At 37.1% G+C, this 26,136-nt stretch overlaps 5 protein-coding genes across 8 annotated transcripts; 2 read left to right on the forward strand and 3 right to left on the reverse strand.

The window, feature by feature from the left end:
- Positions 1 to 1,948: 1,948 nt before the first annotated feature.
- Positions 1,949 to 7,541, reverse strand: LOC140779045 (uncharacterized). Of its 2 annotated transcripts, none has more exons than XM_073123990.1 (8): positions 7,117 to 7,541; positions 4,613 to 4,646; positions 4,158 to 4,391; positions 3,595 to 3,684; positions 3,279 to 3,344; positions 3,096 to 3,187; positions 2,451 to 2,498; positions 1,949 to 2,354 (listed from the first exon to the last, which is right to left on the reverse strand). In XM_073123990.1, exons 1-8 carry the CDS (start codon positions 7,488 to 7,490, stop codon positions 2,237 to 2,239), a joined length of 1,056 nt encoding a protein of 351 aa, XP_072980091.1. In that variant the 5' UTR covers positions 7,491 to 7,541; the 3' UTR covers positions 1,949 to 2,236. The 2 variants fall into 2 exon arrangements, with proteins under 2 accessions (XP_072980091.1, XP_072980092.1); XM_073123991.1 differs by lacking the exon at positions 7,117 to 7,541 and adding an exon at positions 5,783 to 6,180.
- Positions 7,542 to 9,406: 1,865 nt separating this feature from the next.
- LOC140776912 (shaggy-related protein kinase alpha-like) lies at positions 9,407 to 13,626 on the forward strand. Its single transcript, XM_073120750.1, has 13 exons — positions 9,407 to 9,637; positions 10,488 to 10,663; positions 10,783 to 10,875; positions 11,168 to 11,227; positions 11,437 to 11,709; positions 11,876 to 11,950; positions 12,134 to 12,190; positions 12,297 to 12,437; positions 12,533 to 12,583; positions 12,724 to 12,819; positions 12,904 to 12,987; positions 13,093 to 13,195; positions 13,284 to 13,626. Exons 2-13 carry the CDS (start codon positions 10,550 to 10,552, stop codon positions 13,364 to 13,366), a joined length of 1,230 nt encoding a protein of 409 aa, XP_072976851.1. The 5' UTR covers positions 9,407 to 9,637; positions 10,488 to 10,549; the 3' UTR covers positions 13,367 to 13,626.
- Positions 13,627 to 13,997: 371 nt separating this feature from the next.
- LOC140779149 (uncharacterized) lies at positions 13,998 to 15,493 on the forward strand. The gene is made up of 5 exons (XM_073124131.1): positions 13,998 to 14,031; positions 14,223 to 14,401; positions 14,503 to 14,576; positions 14,677 to 14,756; positions 15,263 to 15,493. The coding sequence occupies exons 1-5, from the start codon at positions 13,998 to 14,000 to the stop codon at positions 15,385 to 15,387; spliced, it is 492 nt and encodes a 163-aa protein (XP_072980232.1). The 3' UTR covers positions 15,388 to 15,493.
- Positions 15,494 to 16,110: 617 nt separating this feature from the next.
- LOC140776911 (uncharacterized) lies at positions 16,111 to 22,671 on the reverse strand. 3 transcript variants are annotated; one of them, XM_073120748.1, is made up of 8 exons: positions 22,362 to 22,671; positions 20,685 to 20,748; positions 20,305 to 20,455; positions 20,164 to 20,237; positions 19,589 to 20,083; positions 18,722 to 19,279; positions 18,395 to 18,607; positions 16,111 to 17,401 (listed from the first exon to the last, which is right to left on the reverse strand). In XM_073120748.1, the coding sequence occupies exons 2-8, from the start codon at positions 20,724 to 20,726 to the stop codon at positions 16,385 to 16,387; spliced, it is 2,550 nt and encodes an 849-aa protein (XP_072976849.1). In that variant the 5' UTR covers positions 20,727 to 20,748; positions 22,362 to 22,671; the 3' UTR covers positions 16,111 to 16,384. The 3 variants fall into 3 exon arrangements, with proteins under 3 accessions (XP_072976849.1, XP_072976850.1, XP_072976848.1); XM_073120749.1 differs by lacking the exon at positions 20,685 to 20,748 and having other exon boundaries at positions 20,214 to 20,237; XM_073120747.1 differs by lacking the exon at positions 20,685 to 20,748.
- Positions 22,672 to 23,888: 1,217 nt separating this feature from the next.
- On the reverse strand, positions 23,889 to 26,079 carry LOC140778001 (large ribosomal subunit protein uL23-like). The gene is made up of 4 exons (XM_073122500.1): positions 26,020 to 26,079; positions 25,481 to 25,527; positions 24,234 to 24,597; positions 23,889 to 24,143 (listed from the first exon to the last, which is right to left on the reverse strand). The coding sequence occupies exons 2-4, from the start codon at positions 25,497 to 25,499 to the stop codon at positions 24,059 to 24,061; spliced, it is 468 nt and encodes a 155-aa protein (XP_072978601.1). The 5' UTR covers positions 25,500 to 25,527; positions 26,020 to 26,079; the 3' UTR covers positions 23,889 to 24,058.
- Positions 26,080 to 26,136: the final 57 nt, after the last annotated feature.

Below are 26,136 nucleotides of genomic sequence, written 5' to 3' on the forward strand. Positions count from 1 at the left end.
ACATTCAGAGGACCAATACCCGTACTTTTTTATTGCAAAATTTACACAGAGGGAGGTAAATGGGATTTGAAGATGAGTCTCAAAAGTGTAAACGCATATCATTTCTTTTAGCTAATGTTTGAAGATGATATTGTCGGGGCAGGCCGCCGCCGACTTCAGGGTCATAGGCAGGGCATCGGATTAAGGAGGCAAGGCTTTTTTTTCTCGGTTGCCTTGATCGTCATTCTATGGTAAGTAATTTAAAGAAAGGTAGCTTTAATTAATCTCTCCTCCAGAGTCCTACTAAGATTTCTTATTATCACTTAATTTCCATTACGTTCTCACCAGCATAGCTTTATAAGGAGGCTGATCACAGTCGACCTCTGCGTCGCCGTGCTTCAATTTAATTTCCTCTCATCTCGATCTATTTAATTTGTATTACGTATTCTAACTAAACCAAATAATAAGGTTTATATTATTGTGATTACCTGCAGATCGCCAACCTCAGTCGTAACAGTAGACTCGTCATTCTCCCGTTGCAAAAAGGAAAACGCATCAAAAAGGACATCTCCAAACTCCAAAGTAAGTAGTATATATGTATATATATGTACGTATTTCCCGACAATTAATTGATTAACTAATTCTTATATATATATATATATATATAAAGAATCATTAATAGTATGCAATTAATTATAATGCACGTACGTTGCAGAAGAGAAGAAGATTCGAAAACTGGTGGAATATGATGAGTACAGCAACACGGCGACGATCATGGGGTGGTTCTATCCGGAGAAGATTATGAAGAAGCTCTACCGCCGTAACAAAACCTGCAAAGAGTTGCAAAAGCACCAGAGAGATCACATTTGCAAATTACAAAGAGGAAGATGAGGAAGAAGATATCCTCGGTATTCCTCCGAGCCCAGCAGCAGAGAAGAAGAAGAAGCTCAAGGGGTTCACGTACGACTACGTGCCATCAATTCTCGTTACATCGTGCCAGATCTTCCCACGTATATATCAAGAAGACTATGGATACAGCTCGTCGTATGTTCCTCCGTATCAAGACGATAGATACAAGGCATCCAGCGAAGAGGACTCAACCGTAGCTTGCACATTACGTGCTAATATTTTCCCCATAGCTAACTAGCTACTTAGTTTAGTTAACCTTTCTTCTTTTTTTCTTTCATTTTTCTTTCATATTAGCTGCAATATACGATCTCTGTCAGAGCTAGAATCGGTTCATCTTGCACATTTTGAATTAGCTCTACTTTATATAGTTAATGAATCATGTATTGGAAGCTGAACAGAGATCTGATCTGAGAAGGCATCACTGGTAGTAAACCTCTGGAAGATCTGATTTGGAGAGAGATCAATTGGAACTCCCCGAATCAAGTTTCAAATCTTCTTGCCTCCATGAAGCAGCTTAGGGGCCGCCACAGAATTATCCAGGATGTAACTTCCTTTGATGAAGTTTGATAGAGAGGGGAAGGATCAGATCAGGGTGAGTCTGATGTCTAGAACTTTAGGGATCACTCTTTGTCCTAATCAGTTAATTTTTTAGTTCCAAGACTTAATTTCATTCGATATCCCTAAAATGTCATTAATTTCGTGGAGAGATAGAAAGTTAGTTTGTGAAATTGGAAAGTTTGTTTGATTTATCGACAACGTGAAAAGGAGGAAAAAGAATACAAAAAAAAAGAGACTAATTAACCTTCAAAAAGTGAAGGGGCTGATCGGTATTCCTGATGATACTTAATTTGTACTGCCGTTCGATTTTATAAAGTATAATTTTGAATCAAAAGAGAGAAATTGAAGGTAAATATTGAGTTAGTATTGCAGCTAAATGCAAATTCACATACTTATTTTCTAAATCCATTAACTTGGTAGATGATCTTTCGTTTTGGGGAATTCTATGTCTTAATTGATGAAAACTGTAGGATTCTAACTGAAGGAAATCAGTTCCACATCCTTACTGTAACAACACTCTTTTGACTATTATTCATTTCAAGTATCAGAGTCGAGACAGCATTTGCTTTTACGTGCATACAGGCTGATAATGTTGGTAATTGTTCAATTGCTGAGAAAAAGGAGAAATGGATCACCTTCCATGAGGAACAAAATGTACATTCCTTAACAATCCTTTTAGAATCTATAATGCAGAGCACATCCCCTTCAAATGTGTGTATATAATTGTGATATGCTGGGCATCATTGTATGTGACAAAAACCAAGTCTTCCAGCAGAAGAATGTTGAATATCTAATGAGAGCTCATATACAGATTGGGGAAAAGTTTAGGGAAGTATAATGACTTCGCCTTGACCATTAGCCAATATATGCCATAACATGGGATGTGAACCAGTGCCATGCATAAATACCTGCAATAAATTTGGAAGACCGTCAGGGTTACAATTTCAAATGTGAAAGTATCGAAAGGGGACTAAAACAGAGGTGGACTACTCAACAATACCAACCATAGAGGTGCCCAGGGTGTCCCAAGCTCAAGAAACGGGTACGGCCACCTGGAGAAACATTTATCAGTCAGTAACCTTTACACATGTTGAAGACGAACGAAATGGGATTTTCTGAAGTGCCGACACATATGGATATGAATCTCAAACTCTTGAAAATATCAACATTTAAAATGCATGGCATGATAATGAACAACGTGCTGAAAATGCCTAGCATGCTCTACAAATAGGGTTTATAGACATGTTAATCATGTGCCACTTATCTTGACTCGTAATATGCTAGTGTGCTTGTACCAGCAATTATTTTTATTTTCTTAATGATATCATTTTAAAGCCCAAGCTGAATTTTCTCTTGCGAGGCACAGCAGTTATAGTAGCTTAATGATCTTGAGGTCCAGTTCTGAATTACATTAACAGGCACTGCTTGTCCAAGACCAAGCTCAAAGCTGGGCGAGCTACTAGCAAGCAGAGCCTGAACTGTTCCTCAACAGCTTGGATTAGAACCGTGACTAATGCATAAGTATGAATATCAAACTGCTAAAACATGTCTGACAGGAAAAAATCACAGAGATCCAGGACATTATTAAATTAACGAGATTCAGGTAGGAGAAATCAAGATATGCCATCTGAGTCAGGAAGAAGGCTCACCAGGAGAAACCACAAGCATGCAGTACCCATTGGAAAATTACATAGATGCAGCTCCAAAAGACAAAATATGCCATTCTGAACCAGGGAAAAGGCTGAAAAGAGAACTCACTTCAGAGATGATTTCTAAAATGTACAAAGTCTGTAGACTGGTCATAATCGTTTTCATTAGAGCATCGCGCTTACCAAGTTATTAAGGGCAGTATCAACGAGAAGAAACACGGCATTGAGGCTATGCATGCAAACCATTATCTGCCAAGAAATGTTCAGAATTGATATTTGGAAAGCCAGAATAAGCGTACGATACATATACATATAGAATATGCTTTACTTATAATGAAGATAGATTAGCTACATTCTAAAGAAGGCTTTGAGATGTTAAAGCATTTGAAACTGTATAAATTATCTAATTGTCAGGATTATGTTTTCATGTCATTGTCGGTATGGATTAACACAGATCTCCAACAGTTGACACAGACATAATCCAGGCATGTTTACCCACCGGATTAACACTGAAATGCGCTGAAGAGAGGAATGGTACAAGGATACCCCAAAAGACGACATCTGTCAACAGCACAGCACCAGCACTTGTCTGCCCAAAAAAGAATATGTTCAGTTCTATTTCCCTCATAAAGAAAATCAGGACAGAGAAGTTAAATCTTAAGCAAGTCAAATGTCCAAGCGTAAAAGATTAAAACCAAATTTCATTCAAAGCATAACAATTTCTGATCACATATCGTTGAATAAGGTATAAAAAAGCAAATACAACTTACTGTGATAAGTCTAATTATTCTTAAAGCCTATAGTAGGTTGCTTGAGTGTGTCTAGTCCAAACAACATAAGAGGGAAGCATCTGCAAAACATGGAGAGAAGTATGTTGGGAGCCTCGGCAAAACTTAGGTTAACACTGGATGCGGCCTTAAGGAAGTTGTGTACAAGTTAAAGTGAGCCTTCGAGAATATGGTTAGGATAGATAAAATCATAAAACAACTTTACTCAAATGCAAATCTTTAATTGATCTACACCACGGCTCCCGGAAATTTGAGACAGATAAAAGATGTTAACCTGGTAGATAATCTGCATCAGGTATCCCCAAAATCCAGCCATTTTCTCACTTTGTATTCGTTCATAATGGCTTCGCAATCTGATTGCTGCCTTAATTTTGTTTTCTCTAGAGACCAAAGTTGGAGGGTTGTTCTGTTCAACATCACCATTTAGGAATAGATTGGTCTCCCCATTTTCACCGACAATCTGTTTCGAATAAACCCAGCAACCATGGGCTGATATAAAGGTGCCAATCTGCAAGTAAAATGCAAAATATTACCTGGGAAAGAATTATACCTAAATGCAGGCTCATAAGAAGTTAAGAACCATTCAAAAACAAAAGATACTTAAATAGGATTACGTCCTGCTGAAATTTGAAATTTGTATTGTAACCACAATAGATGAAAGCAATAGAACAGTGATGATACATAAGGTACTGATAAAACAGAAACAGAGGAACCGTTAAAGGAACGTACCGCAAAATAGATGATGACCAGTGAAAAGGTCCACCTGCATGCCATTTTCAAAAGAGCAATTAACTAGAAGATCTATCAAATGCCTAAATTCATCAGTGTCACCAAATTAATACAGTAACAGTACATATGGTCATTAATTAGAGAAAAGACAAACAATAAGGGTCAGCTAATGGGAAGAAGCAGAGGCTTGCAGATTCTTTTACATCAGTTCTACATCACTGAAACTAATAAAACGTAATAAATTTTATCTCGCAGCGAAGATGCATGGCAGTAACATATTTCACATAAACTTGAAAGAGTACATTACATTAAAGAGGTTGCACACAAAGACCAATAAATGGATGGAAAACAGACTCGAGAGGCCAAAACAGGTGATTGATTATCAACCACACACTATGCATAGAGGCAATATCCATTCCAAAGTATGGTAATTTTATGATGACCTTGCAATATAACTGGTATAAGTATGCTTATCAAATGAAAGTCCTGGTGGAGTCTAAAAGAAGTTCATTAGTCAATTTCGAATAATATCTAGTATCCACCCAACTGAAGGATCAAAAGGAGAAACGCTTGCATCATCTTAATGGATCATGATCTCATGCCGACGAACTTCCTTATACTAACATCTTCTAAGTACAATTGAACTCGCTCACTCTCTACATGTATACACAAATCAAGAACATACAATATAGTTGATATCTCTTTGTTTGTTAACCAGAGGAAGTCAGAAAATAGCCATAACCTTATTCTACATAAATGCCCCAAGTTCACATTTGTTTGATAAGTAGTGCTCATAAATCTCTATATTCTCCACATAATATGCCCTAGATTCATTTAGTATTCCCTCTAAGAGTCTCCAGAAAGATGCCAAATTTCAAATCCTAGTGTATATATTCTTGTCTTCCTCTGTTCACCTTCATCTGATTCCTCCAATAACTATAACTCTGAACATCTCAAAAAGTCCTAAATCCTGACTAAATCAGGAGTAGGAGTAACAACCATACCGTTTGAATTTGTACTAGTGCTAAACGCTAAGAGCATCCAAAAAGAACTGAAAAACACTACAAAAAGGTAAATCACGCACGAAGAAAGTGAATTACTCAAATCGAACTCATATTGAGGGCAGCATCACAAAAAGGAATTAGAATCGATCGGATTCAAAGATCTCACTGCGTATAGAAAAAGAAGGCGGAGAGGCCATGGAAGAGAACCATCCAGGAGAGCAACAAAGCCATGGCCACGAACACGACGCCGCGAAATCCTAGAAGCCAGAGGGGGTGGACCCCACCCCAGCACGGGACCCACAGATCGGCGGCCTTAATCGGCTCCCCCTTCGCCCTCGAGACCACCGCCGCCGCTGCGGCAGCCGGGAGTACGAGGATGACGGCGCAGACAGCGACCTGCCACCGCATCCAGTAGCCGGCGCCGTCGTCGCCGTCCACCACTCCATGCATCGATTTCCGCGAGAAGAAACCCTAGAATTCGAGAGCAGAGAACGGAAGAGGAAGGGGGCGGAGTGAGACGAAATGAGACGGTGTAGATTGTACGAAGGAGAGGTCAAAATTTTCGGGGGTTAATATAGCGACCCCCACGGCGCGCCACAGACGTAAATCAACTAACTACTTCCCTTGCGCTTCCCAGAGCTACTACAGTACAGACTGTACAATGGAGTGGAAAATTCATTCTATATACAATTTTTTTCTTCTTAAATTATGAGTCCGAATAATTCGGGCCGTATTACCAAATTGTAATTTGGAGTTTTTTTTAACTAATTTAATTCTAATAAATTTGAAAAAAATTACTGTGTTCTGAAAAAAAAATATCGTCTATGTAATTTATACGCATCGTCAATGTAAAATATATGCTCTAATTTTTAATAATATATATATATATATATCAAAATTCTAAAAAAATGACCCGCATTATTTATATAATTTATATGCATCGTTTATATGAAATATGTGCTCTAATTTTTAACAATATACGCATCGAGATTTAAAAAAAACTTCACTAACAATGTGCACATTGAATTTTAAAAAAAAAAGGTTATGTATTACCTATGTAATTTATAGGTATCGCTTCTACAAAATATACGTTCTAATTTTTAACGATATGCGCATTGAAATTAAACAATTGAATTGTATTAGATAAAGAATAAATTAATTTAAATCAGTAAAAAAGATGTATGAAATTGTAATTCTATAATAAGAGGTCTATTTTTGGCGGTTAAAAAACTTAAGTGTGTTTTAGTCTTAATAATTCATTATTTAATCTTTTTTATTCCAATGAAATACAAAATTTGCTTCATTCACAGTTCTTAATTCTTGAAAAGATGCTATTCATAGTCCTACACATCATCAACAACATCTAAACAAATCTTATACTTAATCAACGAACGTTTAGATCCTAAAACCTTCTTAACTTAACTGTGCCCTTATGATATCGATAGTAATTAACCATAACTGACGTGACTATTTTACGTATAGGATTAGTGAGTACCGTACTCGGTGTAATACAACATGATACTGGCGTCGTACTTCCGCACGTCCAACAGTAGAACTCCGACCAAGGCGACGGCGGCGGCGAGCCTGAACACGAGGAGCCACGCCGGGTGAAGCCCTAACCAGCAACTGACCCATAACTGGCTCGACCCCAAGCAACCAATATTGCTCGACATGGCTCGAGCCACCCCATCTCCTTCACAAACCAGTACCGCAGTACCATTAACGACATGGAAGCTATCGTACCACCTTCCATCTTCGTCGTCCCCGTGACGGCGGCGATCGCCGGCCTTTGCGATCATCCATACGGACACGGCGATTGCTACGGCGACGATGGCGAAGCAGACGGAGTCATACCAGTGCACCTCAAAGGCCATTAGGTGCAAGAGGGAAAGGGTGGTACGTCTGAGGTCTTTGGCTAATTATTAAATGGCCGAGCAGCAAGATGTGAGGGAGGATCCATTAGATTCTAGATTAGATTGACAAAGCTAGCTGGTAGTTTTGACCGTATGGTGAGTGACTTCAACCATATATAGAAAAGATATGCACGTTTATACTTCCTTTTTGTCCACCAACTCATCTTTCACTAGGAGTTATAAACTGCATGCAGGGATTTTATTGTTTATTTATACGTCTGGTTGTGTTTTGACTCATGCATGGGTGTACCACAAATTAAATATGTTTTCTCGTGAAGGAATACTGCCCTATGTTCTAATGAAGCAATTTGAATAGCTAGCCCAAAATATTTATATTCTAGTTTTTTGAGAAAAGAAATGCTTATCCAAATGAGTATGTATGAGAATTGTTTTCCTTTAAGATGTACTCAAATTTCAGTTAACATAACTATCAATTCCACAACAGCCACTTGATTTGGGTGATTAATTTAACTGGCTGTCTACATTTGATTGTTATGTAGATAGTCATTAGATAATCATTTCATAACTGTCATAATGACATTATATTATTGATTAGAGCCAATTAAAAACCACTAATTAAAATTTAAAAATGAAAGATTTGTATATTGTTATTATCTATCAATATTAATTCGATATAGACACTTGAAAATAACTGAACAAGTTTGCCTACAGGCATATTGATAGACAAAGTAATAAGGTGCTACTTTTGAAGTCTACTTAAACACTGTCCCATTTTCCACTAAGTACTACTTATGTGATTTTGGGAACAAGATAAGGAGCATTGTAGCATTTTCCTACAGACTATGTGGCACCGCACCACTCTGTTAGCTGCCTTAATTAAGAGCAGATCTAGTTCACCAAGGATGATTAATTAATATTAAAACTAAATAATTTTATCGCCGACCGGTACAGCCTGTCCGAGGCCAATCATATCTTCAAAATATGCACCAAATATTACCAGACTGCCATTATTAATTTCTTAATTACGAGTTTTAATCCAACACTAGCTTTTATGTATATTTTGATCAAATTATATATAAAATAAGTTATGTACAAAATTTTTAATATAATTAATATGCTTATTTATAATTAGTATTTTATATAAATTAATTTTAAAAATAATTATATTTTATAATCGAATAATAAACTATAAATATAATTATAAAAGGTATGGATAAACTAAATACATTTCTCATGATCATAGGTTTAACTCTAACCCTAAATAATATTATGAAAAATTTATTCAGTGGTTTGGTGACTTGACTCGATTCGGTTGATGACTTATTAATACAGTTAGTTTAAAAAAATAGCTTAGAGAAGGTTTTAATAGCGTTAAGGAGGTTAGTACTTTATTTGATTAATATTTAACATTCGGGATTACGAATGATAAAATTAAAAAGAAAACTAAAATGTCTTTTAAAAAAAAAGAAAACATAAACATGTAAGTGCGAGTGGGCTCCACAGCAGCGAAGGTGGTTGATGAATCACTTCGCTGTCCCTTGTCCAGTTGGTGGGTTTAAATCTCGGACGCCGGCTTTGATGGCCAAGTGTCCTCTGTATTATTCTTATAAATGCATCCCATGAATAAAGAAAAATATCTTATACAATAAAACTAATGGTAATTATTATTTAACGTAGAACATCAGCCACATCATCTCCATCAAAATCGAATATCGGAAGAGCGGTTAAAAATTAACTCGTAGATATTTGGCGGTTATTAAAACTAAAAATAAAAATAAAAAATAGTTACCAAATAGATTGCATTATTTTGGTAAACTAAACTAAACTAAACTAAACTAAAAAAAATTAAATTTTACGGAAGAGGGGAGAAGAGAGAGGAGAGGAGAGAGAGGAGAGGAGACGGTGCTCTCTTTTTTTCGCCTCTGTCGTACTCGTACTTTTGACTGCCACTGCAACATTAAACTACACGCACATTTCACTCTCACGCCTCCCCCCTTCTCCTCCTCCTTCCTCTCTTTCCGCAAGGAAAAGAGGGACGAAAGCGAAGAAGACGACGACGACGACGAAGAAGAAGGAAGCGGAAGAGGAACGAGATGGAAGTCCCTCGAAACCTCTGCATCTGATCTCTCCCTCTCCATCTCGAATCGGTAATTTGTCTAATTTTTTGGTTTCCTTTTTATTCTTTGGGGGAATTATTGGGGATTCTTGTTTCTGGTTTTGGTTCTGAGGCTGGATCTCTTTGCCTACGACTTGTGTGGTGTTTTAGACTAATTTCTTGAGAATTAGGAGTTTTCCTTCGTGCGTTTGGCAGATCTGGGTAGGTTTTGTTGGGGAAATTGGGGGCTAAATTTGTTGCAGTTTCGCCCTGTTCATTTGTCATATTGTAATATGTTACCGTGTTAGGCTGTTTCTGGATCTCTACTCCCAGTTTGAAGTTAGTTTATTTGAAGATTGCGAGGAAATTACCAGAAATTTGTACACTACAAGCATGAAAATTTTGTGAAGATTTAGTTTTTAGAAGATGTAGATTTGCATTCACTTCTTTGTGGTTTCTGCCGTTAGTTTAAAGCTATTCTTATCCTTGTGATTATGTTGTATCTAATTTTATAATTAGGATTTTGTACTCACGGGTGTGTTGTAGAACCGAAGAAACTTTTGAGGTGAAAATTTCAGTCTTTGGCTGTTAGTTGGTTCATTTTAAGGGTATCTGATACCTCGATGTTGCCGGTTGTTTTACCTTAACAATGAACCATTTACGCCATTATAGAGTAGCGAATTGGTGAATGTTAATTTGTAAAATTTTCATCTTGCCAGTAAACTTCTTCAAATTGTTCTTCTCAGGTTACGCTTCCTGATCAGAAAGAACTAAGTTATTTTCTTGTTGTTCTTATACTCATTTTCTTGGTTCTCTGTAGTTCTACCATGTCTTCAGAAAACTTTTAAGTTAATTCTTGCTATTTGATGCCCTACTGACTTGCATGATTGGTAACTCTACAGGTAAATGAACAAATTTTCTCATATGACACTGTGAGTTGGATCTTGATTTCTGTTTGCAACAGATGGCTTCAGTAGGTGTGGCTCCTTCATCAGGGATTAAAAACACTAGTGGTACCAGCATTGGTCTTGATAAATTGCCAGATGAGATGAATGAGATGAAAATAAGGGATGATAAGGTAGATAATGCCACATCTGGATTTGCATTTGGCCATTTCTTGAGATACTTTTCCTGATAGTTGAATGGATATTGGCATTATCTTGTATATTTTAAATGGTGCCATTATGAACTGTGCAGGATGTTGAAGCAACAGTGGTTGATGGGAATGGAACAGAAACTGGCCATATAATTGTAACAACTATCGGTGGCAGAAATGGCCAGCCAAAACAGGTAAGACACTAAGCTATATTTGGGGATAAATCCTATAAGAAACCTTGACATTCGATTCTTATTAGTTTCATACTGACGTTTACTTGGATTTGAAAAAAAAAAAAATAGCCTGAAAAAATGTGTGGTAATTTCAACCTGATTGATTTAACTATGTGTGTGACTATGTATATAAAGTTATAAACAGATAGCTGATTTGATTAGCATCATCTGTCCTAAATCCTAATCCATACAGACTATTCCATAATTATTAGCTGGTAGAATCTTAAATAGAAGTTGACTATGTTAATTGCAGACTATTAGCTACATGGCTGAACGAGCTGTAGGACATGGGTCGTTTGGAATTGTCTTCCAGGTTAGTTGTATGTTTTATTCATTTCACTTGACTCTAATGTGATTAGCTGGCACATGCTGCCATTTGGTTCACTGTGTATACACAGCTATGTACTTTATACTTTGCAACGTCTCGCCACTTGTCTCATGATGTATTTCATGTTATATGGCTGCTCGACTTCTACAAATTTATCTGCATGCTCTACATTATACTTTTTTAACCCTATGTAGGCAAAGTGTCTGGAGACAGGTGAAACAGTCGCCATAAAGAAGGTTCTTCAAGACAAAAGGTACAAGAACCGTGAGTTGCAAACCATGCACCTTCTGGACCATCCAAATGTTGTCTCTCTGAAGCATTGCTTCTTTTCAACTACTGAGAAGGATGAGCTATATTTGAATTTAGTTCTTGAGTATGTGCCAGAGACTGTTCATCGTGTTGTAAAGCACTACAACAAAATGAACCAACGGATGCCACTGATATACGTAAAACTTTATATGTACCAGGTAGAATGATTTTTTTTAATATGCTGTTTTTTTCCCCGAGTTCCTTCTATGGAATGTCCTATTTTTGTTTTGGTGTCATCGTTCAATGTTGAGAATTGAGATTGTGCGACAGTGAATCTGTTTGTCATAAGCATGTCTCAGTTAATGAAATATTTTATCGTTACAGATTTGTAGAGCTCTGGCATATATACATGGTGGCATTGGAGTGTGTCACAGGGATATCAAGCCACAAAATCTTCTGGTATGCAGGTCTTCTATTGCTATCTTTCCCTTTTAAGTTCTAATGACCCTTGGTAAATTCAGCTTTTTAAATGAAGAAGTCCTAGTCCTAAAGAGAATAGTTGTTCCTCTGTCTTCTCATTCAGTGTCAGAAATTGGTTTTACCTTGATAAAGGTAATATGACTTATAATCTTGGTGTGACAGGTGAATCCACATACTCATCAGTTAAAGCTATGTGATTTTGGGAGCGCAAAAGTCTTGGTAAATATTTTGAAGTTTGGAAATTGAGAGAAAGAATGTTATATTTGCAGTAAACATTTTATATCGTATTGCTTTTTATTTTTTTCCTTTTTCTTTTGGGGCGTAGGTGAAAGGGGAACCAAACATATCATATATCTGTTCTAGATATTATAGAGCTCCAGAGCTCATATTTGGTGCAACTGAATACACTACAGCAATTGATATATGGTCTGCTGGTTGTGTTCTTGCTGAGCTCATGCTTGGGCAGGTAAACAACCGTATCTTTTATGCACTCTCCATATTCTTGATCCTAGAATAAAAATTGGGAAATTTTACTATTGATTACTAACTGTCGTTTTACAGCCCCTCTTTCCTGGTGAGAGTGGAGTTGATCAGCTTGTTGAAATTATTAAGGTAATGTGAGGGAAGTTTCTGCAAATTCAACATATTATATATTTTTCTCTTCATTCATTTATCACTTTTTCTTGCCATCTGTTCAAGGTTTTAATTCTCACGGTTTGCAGTTTTTTTTTAACATGTCACTTCTTGTGCAGGTTCTAGGTACCCCTACAAGAGAAGAAATTAAATGCATGAATCCAAACTACACTGAATTTAAATTTCCACAAATTAAAGCTCACCCATGGCACAAGGTAGGAGCCATTTTGCATCAATATTGTGTCCTCCAGAGATTTTCCTTGCTTTCTGTTAAATCTCATCATATCATTTCTAACCAGATCTTCCATAAAAGAATGCCACCTGAAGCTGTAGATCTTGTCTCCAGGCTTCTCCAGTATTCACCAAAACTTCGATGCACTGCTGTGAGTACTCTTACAACATGTCATAACTGAAGTGCAGTACAAATGTTTATCTTCTCCTTATCATATGCTTTCGGGGTGAAAACCGATAATGTTCCCTCTGTCCAGTTGGAAGCATTAGTTCATCCGTTTTTTGATGAGCTTCGAGATCCGAATAGCCGCCTGCCAAATGGCCGTTTTCTGCCCCCCCTCTTTAATTTCAAGCCTCACGGTAAGTTGGATAGGAATGCAGTTCTACTAGTTGAGTTCCCTCCGGAAAATGTAACAAATATTTATCGGCTGTTTATGATGATCCACAGAATTGAAGGGAGTACCTGAGGAGACCCTAGTTAAGTTGATTCCGGAGCATGCGAGAAAGCAATGCGCCTTTCTAGGATCATAAGATGGCTGTGAGATGACTACCTGAAACTAAGTGTGGTACTCATGTTTGTCCTGTATTAGTAAGGAAACACATTTCAAGCAGGAATGTTGAGTTGACATAGCATGTGGTTTTGTATTCGTCTCTTGCCTTCCTGCATGTGGAGCAGACTAAGTTTTCTAGTTCCTAAAACCTCTATGGGTTTCTGTTGGCCCTCAATCTGTGTCCATACAACAGATCTGTAACACTACATATATCTAGTCAATCTCTGCTATGGATCCAAATGCTAGTTCCAAGTTTTAATATCAGAAGAGCCTGGTCATGATAACTTGCATATCTATGTTTAATCTGTCTCAGGAGACATCGACAACAAGTCAATCAGAATCTACGCATGCCCAAAGAAGAAAAAGAAACACACATTACTCTGCTGTCTAAATCACGAAGAGTAAATTATATTTAATGTTTACATGCATAGATCGGTTATTTTCCAGTGTGTTTAGTAAGCAGGTGGAGGAGACGACAGATTCAATTAAGAAGGATGGTGAAAAGTAGGAAGTTAATTTTGTCACACTAGCCAGCTCGAACAATTATTAATATCCAGAACAGTGACCAGTAATTAATAATTTGTTACATGACTACCATCAAATTGATTAATATGGGGCTTAATCTGGGCACTAAAGTATTTGTTTGTATTTCGTTAGTATGTGTACATCTGTATGAATATAAGATTGTAACACCAGTCATCGGCATTGCAACTCTGCATGCATGCATGCACATCTACGTACTCTAAAATTTTATAGCAAACGAAGGCTATACGTGTGAATATAAGATAGTAAGGCCCTTTTCATCTCCTAATTTGGTTAGTATATTATTTTCAAAGTCTTAGAAGGGAAAAGAAAAAGGAGAGAGAAGCGAGACGCCATTGGGCATTGGGGAAATACTACTGCGACTACTGTGACAAGCAGTTCCAAGACACACCATCTGCGCGGAAGCGCCACTCGCAAGGCATCCACCATCAGCGCGCTCGCGCTCGCGCTCTCTGGTACGATTCCCACAAAGGTAGTCACTTATCTCTCTTTGAGGCATTTCCACAAACACCGTGTGCTCGTCTCTATACTAACCTCCAAATTTCATCCTAAACTGCACTGAATTGGTCGCAGAACCACTTGGGTCCTCTATTCTTCCTCCCGCAGGGAGCTTGGACAAAGGGATCTGCCATCACTCTGTGCGAACGGTAAAAGCTTTGTCACGTAGTTTGATCTAGATGCGGCTTACCGGAGAAGCACTCGTATTTATCAGTTCAGTTATATGAGTGTTTTGGTATTTATTACAAGGGAGTCTACAAGTATGGAGACAACATGTAGACATTTTCATCCAAAGCCGGACATGGTGAATCCAAACCCAGCTGCTTCTGGTAAGAGATTTGTTTATGAATTCCATTATGGGCTTATCTGAGAATTAACATAGCATGAATAAATGTTTAAAGAATCTTGCTTATATTTGTTAGCTCTGTTCATGATCTGCCACACTCAAACCAATCAATCAATATTCGCCGTCTTTTCTGACGAGGGCCGAAAACTCTATGAATTCTTCGTTGTATTCATTTCTGTGTAGCTAAATCCTTTTCTTTTTTCGCAATTTAAGTCCAAAAAGTTTTTGAATAAATGAAACAACAATCTTGCTTCTTGTCCGATTACTTTGTTGCATTACAAACCCTTCACCAGCCTCCAGAATCCACTTAGGATTCATTGCGTTTCCCTTCATTGCTATTAGTTTCTGATGGAGAAAAAAAGACCCACATTTAAAATAGTTGCATGAGACTAATGGCTTAGTTGCTACTGTTGAACTGATGAACATCCTCTTGAGCGCCATTATTGTTGATCATTCTAACTTTGATAGCTTCTGTGGGACTTTTCGCAGGAGAAATAAATGCCAAGAGATCATACACCTTGGGGAAACAAACCTACCTCCTGAGGATGATTATCCACCCCTTCCCTTTGTCGACTGGGGATAATTTACATCTGAAGAGTTATCATCAGAGCTAATCGTATCACTGGAGTTGTATGATGTAAACTTTCTGACGGAAATTATATATATATATATATATATAGCTATGAAGGAGATAATTATTCAAACAACATTCTTAGTTAATTCAACAATAATAGTTACTATAGAGCAATCGATTCAGTCAGTTTTCCATGCAAGATGTGACCTATTCTCTTTTACTCTATTCCAATAATATCGTTCATTCACCTGCTGACTAATTTATAGACTTAAAACAAATATATATATATATATATATATATATATATATATATATATATATATATATATATATATATTCTGCACACACCATCTATTCCAAAAAAAGAAAAAGAAAAAAAAAGAAGCTAATTCACCAATCTTTTGGTAGGAAATATTTTTTCATATTTTGGAAAAATTATTCGGTATTTCACCTGCCACTAACATTGCAATGAAAGTCGCATCGATAAAATCTAATTAAGCTCACACCATATATATAAAATGTGTAATATAATTACAATGATGCACTGTAATGGTGGTCGCATCTCAACCAACTTTCTCTTAATTTATATATAATCACTCATTTAATCAGGGAAAATCTTCTGCACCCGTAATTAAAGGGAAAAAATGCCGACTGCTTTATTATTAGCACATCATAATAAGAGAAACAAGAGAGAGAAAGAGAGAGGTGGCTGTTAACTTGGCGTGTATATTTGATATATTGATGCCATGGAAAAGATAAAAGATAAGTTTACATCTTGTCAGCTTTCAAAATGAAATTTGAGCAACAAGAGAAAGAATCCCCAAAAACCCCCCCCTATATCAATCCCCAAAACAAAATCAATCAGGGGTATGTATCAGAGCAGTAAAAAGCAAATGATCTCCACCCAAAATGTTTCTAAATACCTGGTGGAGAAAATAGAAACCAAAGAGCATGAATGCCTGTAAGACGGTCAAACATTTGCAGGTAACATCAGAGAGACCAATAAGGCCCAACTGAAACAATTAGCAGATTTAAACTTAATGTCCTTTCTTTGGTAAATGTCCCTCAGTTGTAATGCGCTGCTTGTTGAGTTGTGTTCCTCCGGATTCAACTGGAGAGCTTCCCACACTCACAATAGTGGACGAAGATTCACCCACCATTCCATTTACTTGGATGTGCAATGATCCAACTTTCACAATATCAATCGGTGTGGTCACTACAGCCGTCTTGCCAAAGCTTTTAGCTTTAGTTCGAGTTGAATCAGCAGGAAGCCGACTTTTCATGATAGATGTCGCAGCTTCAACATCTCCATGTGATGATACAAGGGCATCTAATTTTTTAGTACTCTGTTTATCACCATGGCTGGCCTTACCTGGACTATTGGTCTCTGTAGGCTTAAAAGAATTCTCCAATGTCGGATGTTGCATGACTTTGCTCTTCAACAGATTGCCATCAGCTTTTGGATGCTCATTCACTTGGTTTGACTGTTTTTTATAAGCTTGCAGAGGCTGATCTATGGCAATCATTTTTTCTCTATCTAACTTTGAGGGCAGTCCAAGTGCATCAGCTGGAAATTTTTGAGCTGCTTTGGAAGGCTGATCAGCTGCAGCTGCGGAACAGCCTTCAGCTGCAGCTGCGGAACAGCCTTCAGCTGCAGCTGTGGAACCCAATTGTTCTCCATCTGCATTTGGTATCTGTTTGGCAGCAATGCTAGACTGTTTTCTGTCATCTTTTGGAGTTTGAGAATTACCATGCTTGTTTATCTCGTAATCTTGTTCCAATAAACCATTATCTAGTTCTCCAACTTTTTCAGGAGAATCTTCTTTGCCACTTGATTGATTTTCATCCACTTTTCCAGGTTCGTCATCTTTGGTTGTAGTGACAATCGCAGGTACATAAAGATAGGCATCAAAGTTTCTTCCAAGTCGCCTGCATTTGTCTTCCAGCATCAGCTTCTGCCGTTCTTCATAGAACAAGAAGTCATCCAGGACTGATGTTGTCGACGAAGTGCTCTTAAATATCTTCAGCATGCTGATGCCTGCACTATATGGTATCTGAAGACAAAGGTATATCATGTAAGTAACTACTTTAGCAGTAGTGTAATCACCATTCAAATGGAATCCAGTATTATACAGTAGACTAACTAATGAACTAAAGCTAGAATACATACCTAAATGAGAATTCAAATTTTACAAACATGGACAAAGATATGTATGTATTTGTCTATGTAAACTGTACAGGTTAAAAGATGATGTAAGCCTAAAATGTCCATGTTTTCTAATTAGAAGTTCCAAGCATGAAGAAGGTAAGTCACCAAAGCTTAAAAGATATATAAGATATGTATATATGAAATTCAAAAATCTTCATTTTTACAACTAAAACAACCACCCATATGCAACATAAGTTATACAGAAGAGCAGGAGGGGCAAAAACACATATACAAAGACGCAAACGCATGCGCACAGTGTATACTGAAAACCTGAACAGCACAACTGGTTTTTTACCTGATTATCAACAGGCACCTAAACCCAGTAAAAAAGTGAAAGATTCTAGACATAGGTAAAGATATATCATACTCCTAACTGAATCTCGAATTGTTGATACCCACAAATTCTCAGTGAGAAAAACATCCTTATCATAGGCCCTATAATTTTTTATATAATTGTATATTTCTTTGAATAGACATAATTATTTGCAAAAAAAAAATTATGTATTTCTCCCTTGAACAAAAAGGTATTCAATAAGTTACACAATCTTCCTCTTACATCTGCCATGGTACTTTTAGCTAAAGGTCTACATCATCTGTAAATCAAGGACTCACAAGATCAAGTAATACATGCATGCCTAGTTACATGTCTATACTATTAAATAGCAGATATATAGGTAACTTCTTTTTTAGTATGGCCAACAACTATCCTTCACCTGCTTTCAAATGGAAATGACATGGCAATCTAATAAACAATCATGATAATCATGTACTCTGGCAATGCAGAAAATGTTAAAGCACCACCTAAAAAAAAAAACCATAGCTGGCATTCTAGCAATACCTCCTGTGTGTCTCTGCTATTGGTTACTGGTTTGTTCTCGTTGTTCTCCAATAGGATGTGCCTAAAGCTGGCATTTGCCACATCCTTTATAAAGTGCCATTTCACAGGGAAGCTGCCAGACCACTTATCTTGTTGCCAGAAATCCATGTCCTTATCAAAATCAACAGGGCCAACCATCTCAGCAACACCACAGAACTGCCCACTTGTGTTAACCTACACAGCATTCAAATTCTGCTTAGGAAGAGATCATTATGTATATAACTAGCAACGCATTGAAAATGGTGTGTTGTAACATATCATATCCTAATTATAAAGCAGGTCACTCACAGAAAAGAACAGAAAAATGGGGCAGTTCCTTGGCTTTCCTACAGACTTTCTTTTTGCATCTTCATATGCAATGTCCAGCCTTCTGTTGCCACTTGAAGTGCTTGACCAAACATTGTATTTGATACTCTTATGCACATCATCCTCGCTATATGATTTGATGACATAAAACTTGGCATCTGGATAGTCAACTGGGAAGTCATTCATGTTATACTGGTCAGCACGAATGATAATGTTTCCTTCTGCAACTGGATCACTACCAGCTACTTTTTGGTCAGCTCTGTTGGCCCCTACACTCGTTGTCAATCCTTTTGACCGGCTTGTTCTTGGTCCAGTGTTTTGCTCAGTCAATATGTTTGGATTTCTATTCCCATTCATTGCAACCCTCTGAAACTGGAATCCTGACTGAAACTTCTCTCCGGCATCCCATCCAGAATCACTGGACACAAAGTTTGTGAAGCTACTGTTGGATGGTGCTCCAATTTTCAGAGGATTATGAAAAGAAGCCCTCCCATGTGAGAGGCCATCTGTTGCTTTCCTAGGATCAGAAGAACTTCCACCCTGTGATTACATATTTAAGCATACAGATACTTAGTAACAACATTAGCACATAAAAAAGTAATAAACAGGATTCCCCTCTATATACACAAAGCCCTCTAGACCATGAACTGACACAACATCGTCTGTTGCCAGTGTCAAAAGACCAAGTAACCAAAGATCAAAGAATCACTTTGATGAGTTCACTTCACCCAGTAGCAAAGGAACTTTGAACCCAACTAACATGACATCAGAGACTACTATCAATAACTTGCTTATAAGAAAAGCTTAAAAAGCAGCAGTTCCTAAAACTATAAACAATAGATGCATTACCTGGTTCCTCAGAGAAGCAGTAACAGCATCCTTGGCTCCATGTGACAGAGAATGACTTTGTGGCAAGCCAACTCCTGACCCTTCTGATGACTTTGTTTTTCGTTGATTTTGATGGTAGGACCTAGAAGCTTCAGGGAGTGGAGTAATAGAGGCAGCCAATTGAGAAGCAGCAGTTGCATTTACAGAAGGTTGAGGTGCACTTTTAATGCCTATATTAGAAGACCTACTAGCAGTTGTTGCAACTGTGCCAGACAAAGGGTTCTCAGAGCTGTATGGGCCAAGTCCATTGGCAGACTGAACAAAAACCGGCACATAAGCAGGTGGAGAAACAGGTTGGTATGCAGGATTGCCAATAAATGGTTGTGTTCCTATAAATGAGCCATCAAGTCCCATGACAGCACCAGGCACATAAGGACCATACTGATCCTGGGAAGAATGTGCATATCCATAGCTAGGTGTATAATATATATAAGGAAGAATTTCATTTTGAAATCCCTGCAACAATTTCCATATGAAGTTGTAATTAAAGCAACAAAATTGTAACTTTAATCATGTCTACAGGCACTTAGACTTACTGAATAATGGAGATTTTGACCATCTAATCCAAAAGGCTGTTGGTACTCACCCCATTCACCAGGTGGCTCAAATCCTGTTTGATAGATAAAGAATCAGGAACTTCCTGCTAACAGCACTGAAACTAGCTAAAAAAATCCTACCTGTAAAATAATATCCATAGCTGCTGGCAGTGGGATAGCAAAGACCCTGATCGATTACATATTCTGATGTCATTTCATTACCCATACTATAATCAATTCTTCCAGGAGGTGGAGAAAATGTTGCATGCGAGTTTGCACCAATTCCTGGCATCTGAAAGCCGAAGACATCAAGTAGCTCAATTATAAGATGGAACCACCATTTTCAGAAGAGTACTTATTTTCATATTATATTTGAGATTATACGAAGCACAATCTGGATATCATACAGTAAGTTGTCCTAAAGAAAAGGAAATTGTTTTTGTCTAATCAAACATTTATCAATATTATATTTCAATATTGAAAAACTGATGAAAACTATTGCAGTCAACCAACAAGATTACCAAGTATATCTCTGTAGTTTTAATATCAGAACCAGTATGCATCTCCTCAAAATAATTGCTGCCTCTGGAAAAGGAATGGAATAAATATAAGATTGTTTGTATTTGCGAATGCAAGAGTCAGTAAAATAAAAGGCTTCACCTTGTTATAAAAGCAATGAACTCAAGAAAAATTTCAAATAAAAAAATTACAAGTTAAGATCTTCAAAGAAAAGAAAAAAGAAAAGAAAAAGAAAAAGAAAAAGAAAAAAGAGATAGAAGTGTAGAAATGAACTAAAAAGTTTCATCCAATCCATGGCAGATTCATAAAAGAGCCAAATGCAATGTCACATGGTTCGTATGCTGCAGAATAAGAATCCAATGAAACATGATCGAGGAGACAGTACATCAAAGAGTTCCACTGTGGCTCAGATAACCAAGACAATTTACAAGTCATAGTCAAAGCATGAGTACGATATTGCTAGTAACTCAAATATAATGTGTGTGTATATATATATGTAGTACTGCATATCCTAATAAACTATGATATGCAAGAAATCAAACCCATAGAAATCAATAGCAGATTATGCACACCACTAATTCATATATGAAATACATGAAGTTAACAGAGTATATAACTATTTTGAGCCAAGCACTATTCAGCAGGGACTTGCTAATGTTCCATTCATTTAAATTTTGATATCAGAACTTCGTCTTGTATTCTACATAATTCCAACTTGAGCAAGTTGTTTTCCAGAAATTTCTAGCATGACATCATCTAGCAATCCCTTCGCATTGAGAAATTCCCTAAATGGGCTATAAGACAATGAAAAAGTAAAAAAATAAATTTTTTGCATAAATAATTAAAAGTGCTATGTCTGTATATAAATCTTATTTGTTCTCGCTACCAAAAAAGTCTTTGATTAAGTCACCATTATAAAGAAAGTTGTCTATTTTTGACATTCAATTGTGCCTGGGTGTAGGTATCATCAATTATCACTCTTTTACCTTATGACATATAACAGATATACACTAAACAAGACAATCAAAACAACTTCTATAAAGCACAAAACCTCCAGCGAACATTATTCACGGCAATAAAGCCCTTGTCTTGTGTACTAGAAAACCCATTACTTCTCAGTCCATTCTAACTGCAATACGGTCAAACTATTGAACGGTGCAGAAAGCACTATTTATCATTACACACTAGCAACATATGAAAGTCTCTTGCAAGGAGACATATTTCACCAAACGAATACACAAATACGTCGTACAAAAGGGAACGAAGAATAAGAAATTACAGCATACAACTTCCAATTTCTAGAACTCCCCCCTATCCCGAAGAACTAAGTTATCGGAACCAAGAAAACAAACTAGGAAACTGTAACGAAATCTCGGCAGCCTCGAAAAAACCCTAAAAAGCTATGAAGAGGGCGATTTCCCCACGAATTCTCACGAAATACAACAAACGAGCTCCCGAAAGGAAAATAAAACCGAATAACCAAAATCACTGTCAAGGTATTAATTTAAAGGATAAAATTCCTATCCATTTTGTCCAACAAATCTCATTGAATTCAATTCAAATGCCCATAAACCACCAAAGCCATTCGAAACACGACAAAAAGAAAAATAACAGAGAGAGGATTGAGAGAAAGATTCTCATAGTACGAGAAGAAAGGCAGAATTGAGAGGGACAATTACCCGAAATGGTGAAGAAAAGAGATCCAATTCAGGCCATGTACGACTCGTAATGTTCTGAGGGCAGGGGAAAAGAGCAAAGGCGGGATCTTTCAACAGCAGCAGCCATAATTGCCCCAATTCTGGTGCAGAGGAGCGCCTCCAAAACCCTAACCCTGCAGCGAAAGCTTGACAAACATGAGGAGAGAGAGAGAGAGAGAGAGAGAGAGAGAGAGAGAGAGAGAGAGAGAGTCCTAAATGGAGAAGAGCTATGGAGAGGCTTCGTGTGGACTTTACAAAATGCCCAAAGTACTTTCCCCCCATTTGGGCTTATAAAACAGAGGAAAGTACCCGTTCATTCTACCACTAATAATTTCTTTGTAGGAGGAAAGGTAAGGGCGTTTTGGTAATTAGCTAAACAGCTTCCAGACTGGGAAAGAACTTTCCAATTCTGGTTTCTTTGGGTACCTTTTTTTTCGAGCCAAGCAATACTCATCACTTTATTGTGAATCCCCCTCTCTCTCTCTCTCGGTCTCGGGCATGTTTAGAACCCGAAACTAATGAATGAATCCGACAAGGAGGGTATAATTGTCTTTTCATATTGCAAGGCCCTTGACAATTTACCGTGGGAGCATCAAATTTAACCCATTAGTCCAAAACGGAGGTCATTAATTCAATTCCTCGTGAACATAATATATATATATATATATATGCATCTACGTGACTCAAACTCATTGTGAGAATAATCTAATTAGCCGGCTAACTCTGTTCATTTAGCATTTAGGGCATTAGCCATGGGAAATATATCGATAATTTATTTATCTGATTAGTTTATTCTTGACACATTAATATCAAACTTTTCAGTAACTTTTATAAAACACCAATAAATTCAGTTTTTGTCATTGGGGACTGACTATGAGATGACATTTTTCATTTACAAATAAAAAGGTAAAAAAGAACCTCCCACCTTTCAAATTTTGGGCCTTATTTTTAATTTAGATTAAGATTATGAAGAACATTATACCAGATTATGCTAGACCTGCATAAGATTAGTAAGAGTCAATTAGCACGAGTTTCAAGGCAGAATTGGAAGATAATGGAGTACTACTAGCATGTTCCAGAAAAACCAAGTTGCTAATGTTTACTCGACTATAATATTTATAAGGATGACAGCTGACAATTCTATTTGTTGCTGGTACCTCAACCATAGTTCAGCTTTGACGAGTAGGCAAATAAATCCCATCCAATAAAATGATAAGGCTAATGACTCAGGCGTTGCGTTTTAGTTTGATCATAGGACATATTCATATATCAATCAAACATTACATTAGGCATCTGTACTTGTTTTAATATTCGCATTCTTGGAACATTTAAACATAGTGGTTATACCAAGAATACATATATTTGACATCACTTCAATACAATTAGGCTTAGTGGATTAGCTAAGAATTATGCCAAAGAAAGAAATATATGAGACCATACTCCACAATAACCAGCACAAATAAAATAGAGAACACAAAATAGACAAATTGGACTAAGATGCAAAACAGGTAAAACCAAATTGTCTCCCCTATTGAATACTTTCTTGATGTTCAAAGAGCTACATACTAAAATCAACTGAAACAAAAATAATGGCTTCCAAAGTTGCATGTTAAAACATCACGAGAAATGTTCACTCAAAAGCAAAAGCATATAGCTAAGCTACTAGCTTGATCTCCAGCCTAGATGATACCAATTTTGTTTGCAACATCAAGAGCATCATAATCTGGGGTCAATCTCACAAACGCCTTCTTCGTACCATCAGGCCTGCAACAAAGCAAATGACAGCTAAAGATTAGAACAAGTTCGACCATACATACACAAGAAGCAACTAAGAAATAAATGCCTAAATCTCACCTTATCAGGGTATTGACTTTCTTTGCTTGAATGTCGTACATCTTCTTGACTGCTGCCTTAATCTTTTTCTTGTCTGCTAGGATGTCCACTATAAAGACAAGTGTGTTATTGTCCTCAATCTTCTTCATTGCAGATTCAGTGGTAAGAGGATACTTCAGAATTTGATATTGGTCTAGCTTGTTTCTAGGTGGAGCACTAATTCTGGGATATTTAGGGTTTCTGTCTTTCTTTAATGTCTTTGGCCTATGAAAGGTCACTGATGTGCGGATCTTCTTGGCCTTCTTCTTCAGAATTGATCCTCCCGACTTCACGGCCTTTGCAACCTTCTGGGCCTGTGCCTTACCATCAGATTTCTTTGCAGCAGCTGCTTTCCAAAAAACACAGGTATAAGACAAGAGAAGCATGTGCAAGTACAATAAATAACTTAGTTCAATTACTAACACAAAAAAAGAGAAGTTTGGAGCTAGAAACCAAACAAAACCAGATAAATTCAATCTGATGTTAGTTAACAAAATTCCGACTAAACTATGATCTCAAAAGTGACCTATAAGCATTATAAAAGACAAGATTTTTCAGTACCCCTCTTGTAAGTCCTGTCAAACAGCCTATAACATGGAGAGGTACAAATCAGAGTAGCAACTGATGTCTGCATGCAAGTCTAATTGAGGTATCACCTCAAAATTATCTAGGATGATCAAGTTCCTTAACTAAGTCTGAAGTCTGAACATGAATATGCATGATACTGCTAATAAAAGTCAAGAAGGAAACAACCTATCGCATACGATGACCTTAGTTTGTCATATTTACATAAAAAAAACTCCTTAATCTTCAAAAAAGAAAAGAAAGGAAAATAGTACAGCCACAGCCTGCATTGCTACTTTTCCTTCTAAGGATTCAGTATAAGTCATGTACTGGACTTCAGTTCTATAACTTTTCAACATTCTTTATTTACCAAAAACAACAATATAAAAAAGCAAGTTTTCTCCAGTATCCACTGATGACGAGCTCAGTGCTACCTATTCTCAAAGATAAACTGCTAGCAATTTTCTAATTATCCAAAGATAACAAATATGTGATACAATTGTATACTCAACTGTGGCCAAATTTTTTGTGCACAATCATATTAATGTTTGAATATAGTAACCTTAACGATTTGATACTAGTCAAGATCAAGCCAAAAACATGGTATTGTAGGCAGGAACATATTCATTCATGCAGTCAATGCCTGAAAGAATGAAGGTGCATACCTTTCACGGGAGGAGCCATCTGCAGCACGTTTCACTAGACAAATTACCTGCAGAATTAAGAAATTAACATCAATAAAAGAATAGAGAGTAACAAGTAATGAAACTTTCTCACACTAAGGTTCTACTAGATTTTTCAGTGGAACTTCTGTTAGAAGAACAAATAAAAGGAACAACATAAAACCATATCTCCGCATCCCTCAGTTAGAATCTTAATCTTACTAACAGATCACCTTACCCAAATTTCTAACAAGACAGTTAGCGACGCAAAAAATATATTGTAGGAAAAATTATTACTTCGATCGACCACAAAATCTCTACTCAGCAGCCACACAGATCGCTGCGAACTCATACTGGAAACTCGTCACAACATCAACCAAATCAAAGATCCAACAGTAGGAAAGGATAATCTAACAACCAGATAAAGACGCATGGAAACAACATCCGAAATGCGAAATCCATAAGGAAACAGATTACATCGTCGGCTTGACTAAGGAGATATGGGGTTTCAAGAGTAGCACAGGGGAGGGGAAGGAGATTACCTCGCCTCTCCTCTCTTCGCCAGCCGCAAAACCCTAAGAGGAGCGAAATGGGACGAGCCATTAAAGTGATATTTATAGTATATCAGAGAAGAATCCTGTCCGTTTATTCTGGGTTTC

This window comes from Typha angustifolia, chromosome 15 (genome assembly GCF_048772165.1).
Source record: "Typha angustifolia cultivar Huaian chromosome 15, ASM4877216v1, whole genome shotgun sequence".
NCBI classification, from domain to species: domain Eukaryota; kingdom Viridiplantae; phylum Streptophyta; class Magnoliopsida; order Poales; family Typhaceae; genus Typha; species Typha angustifolia.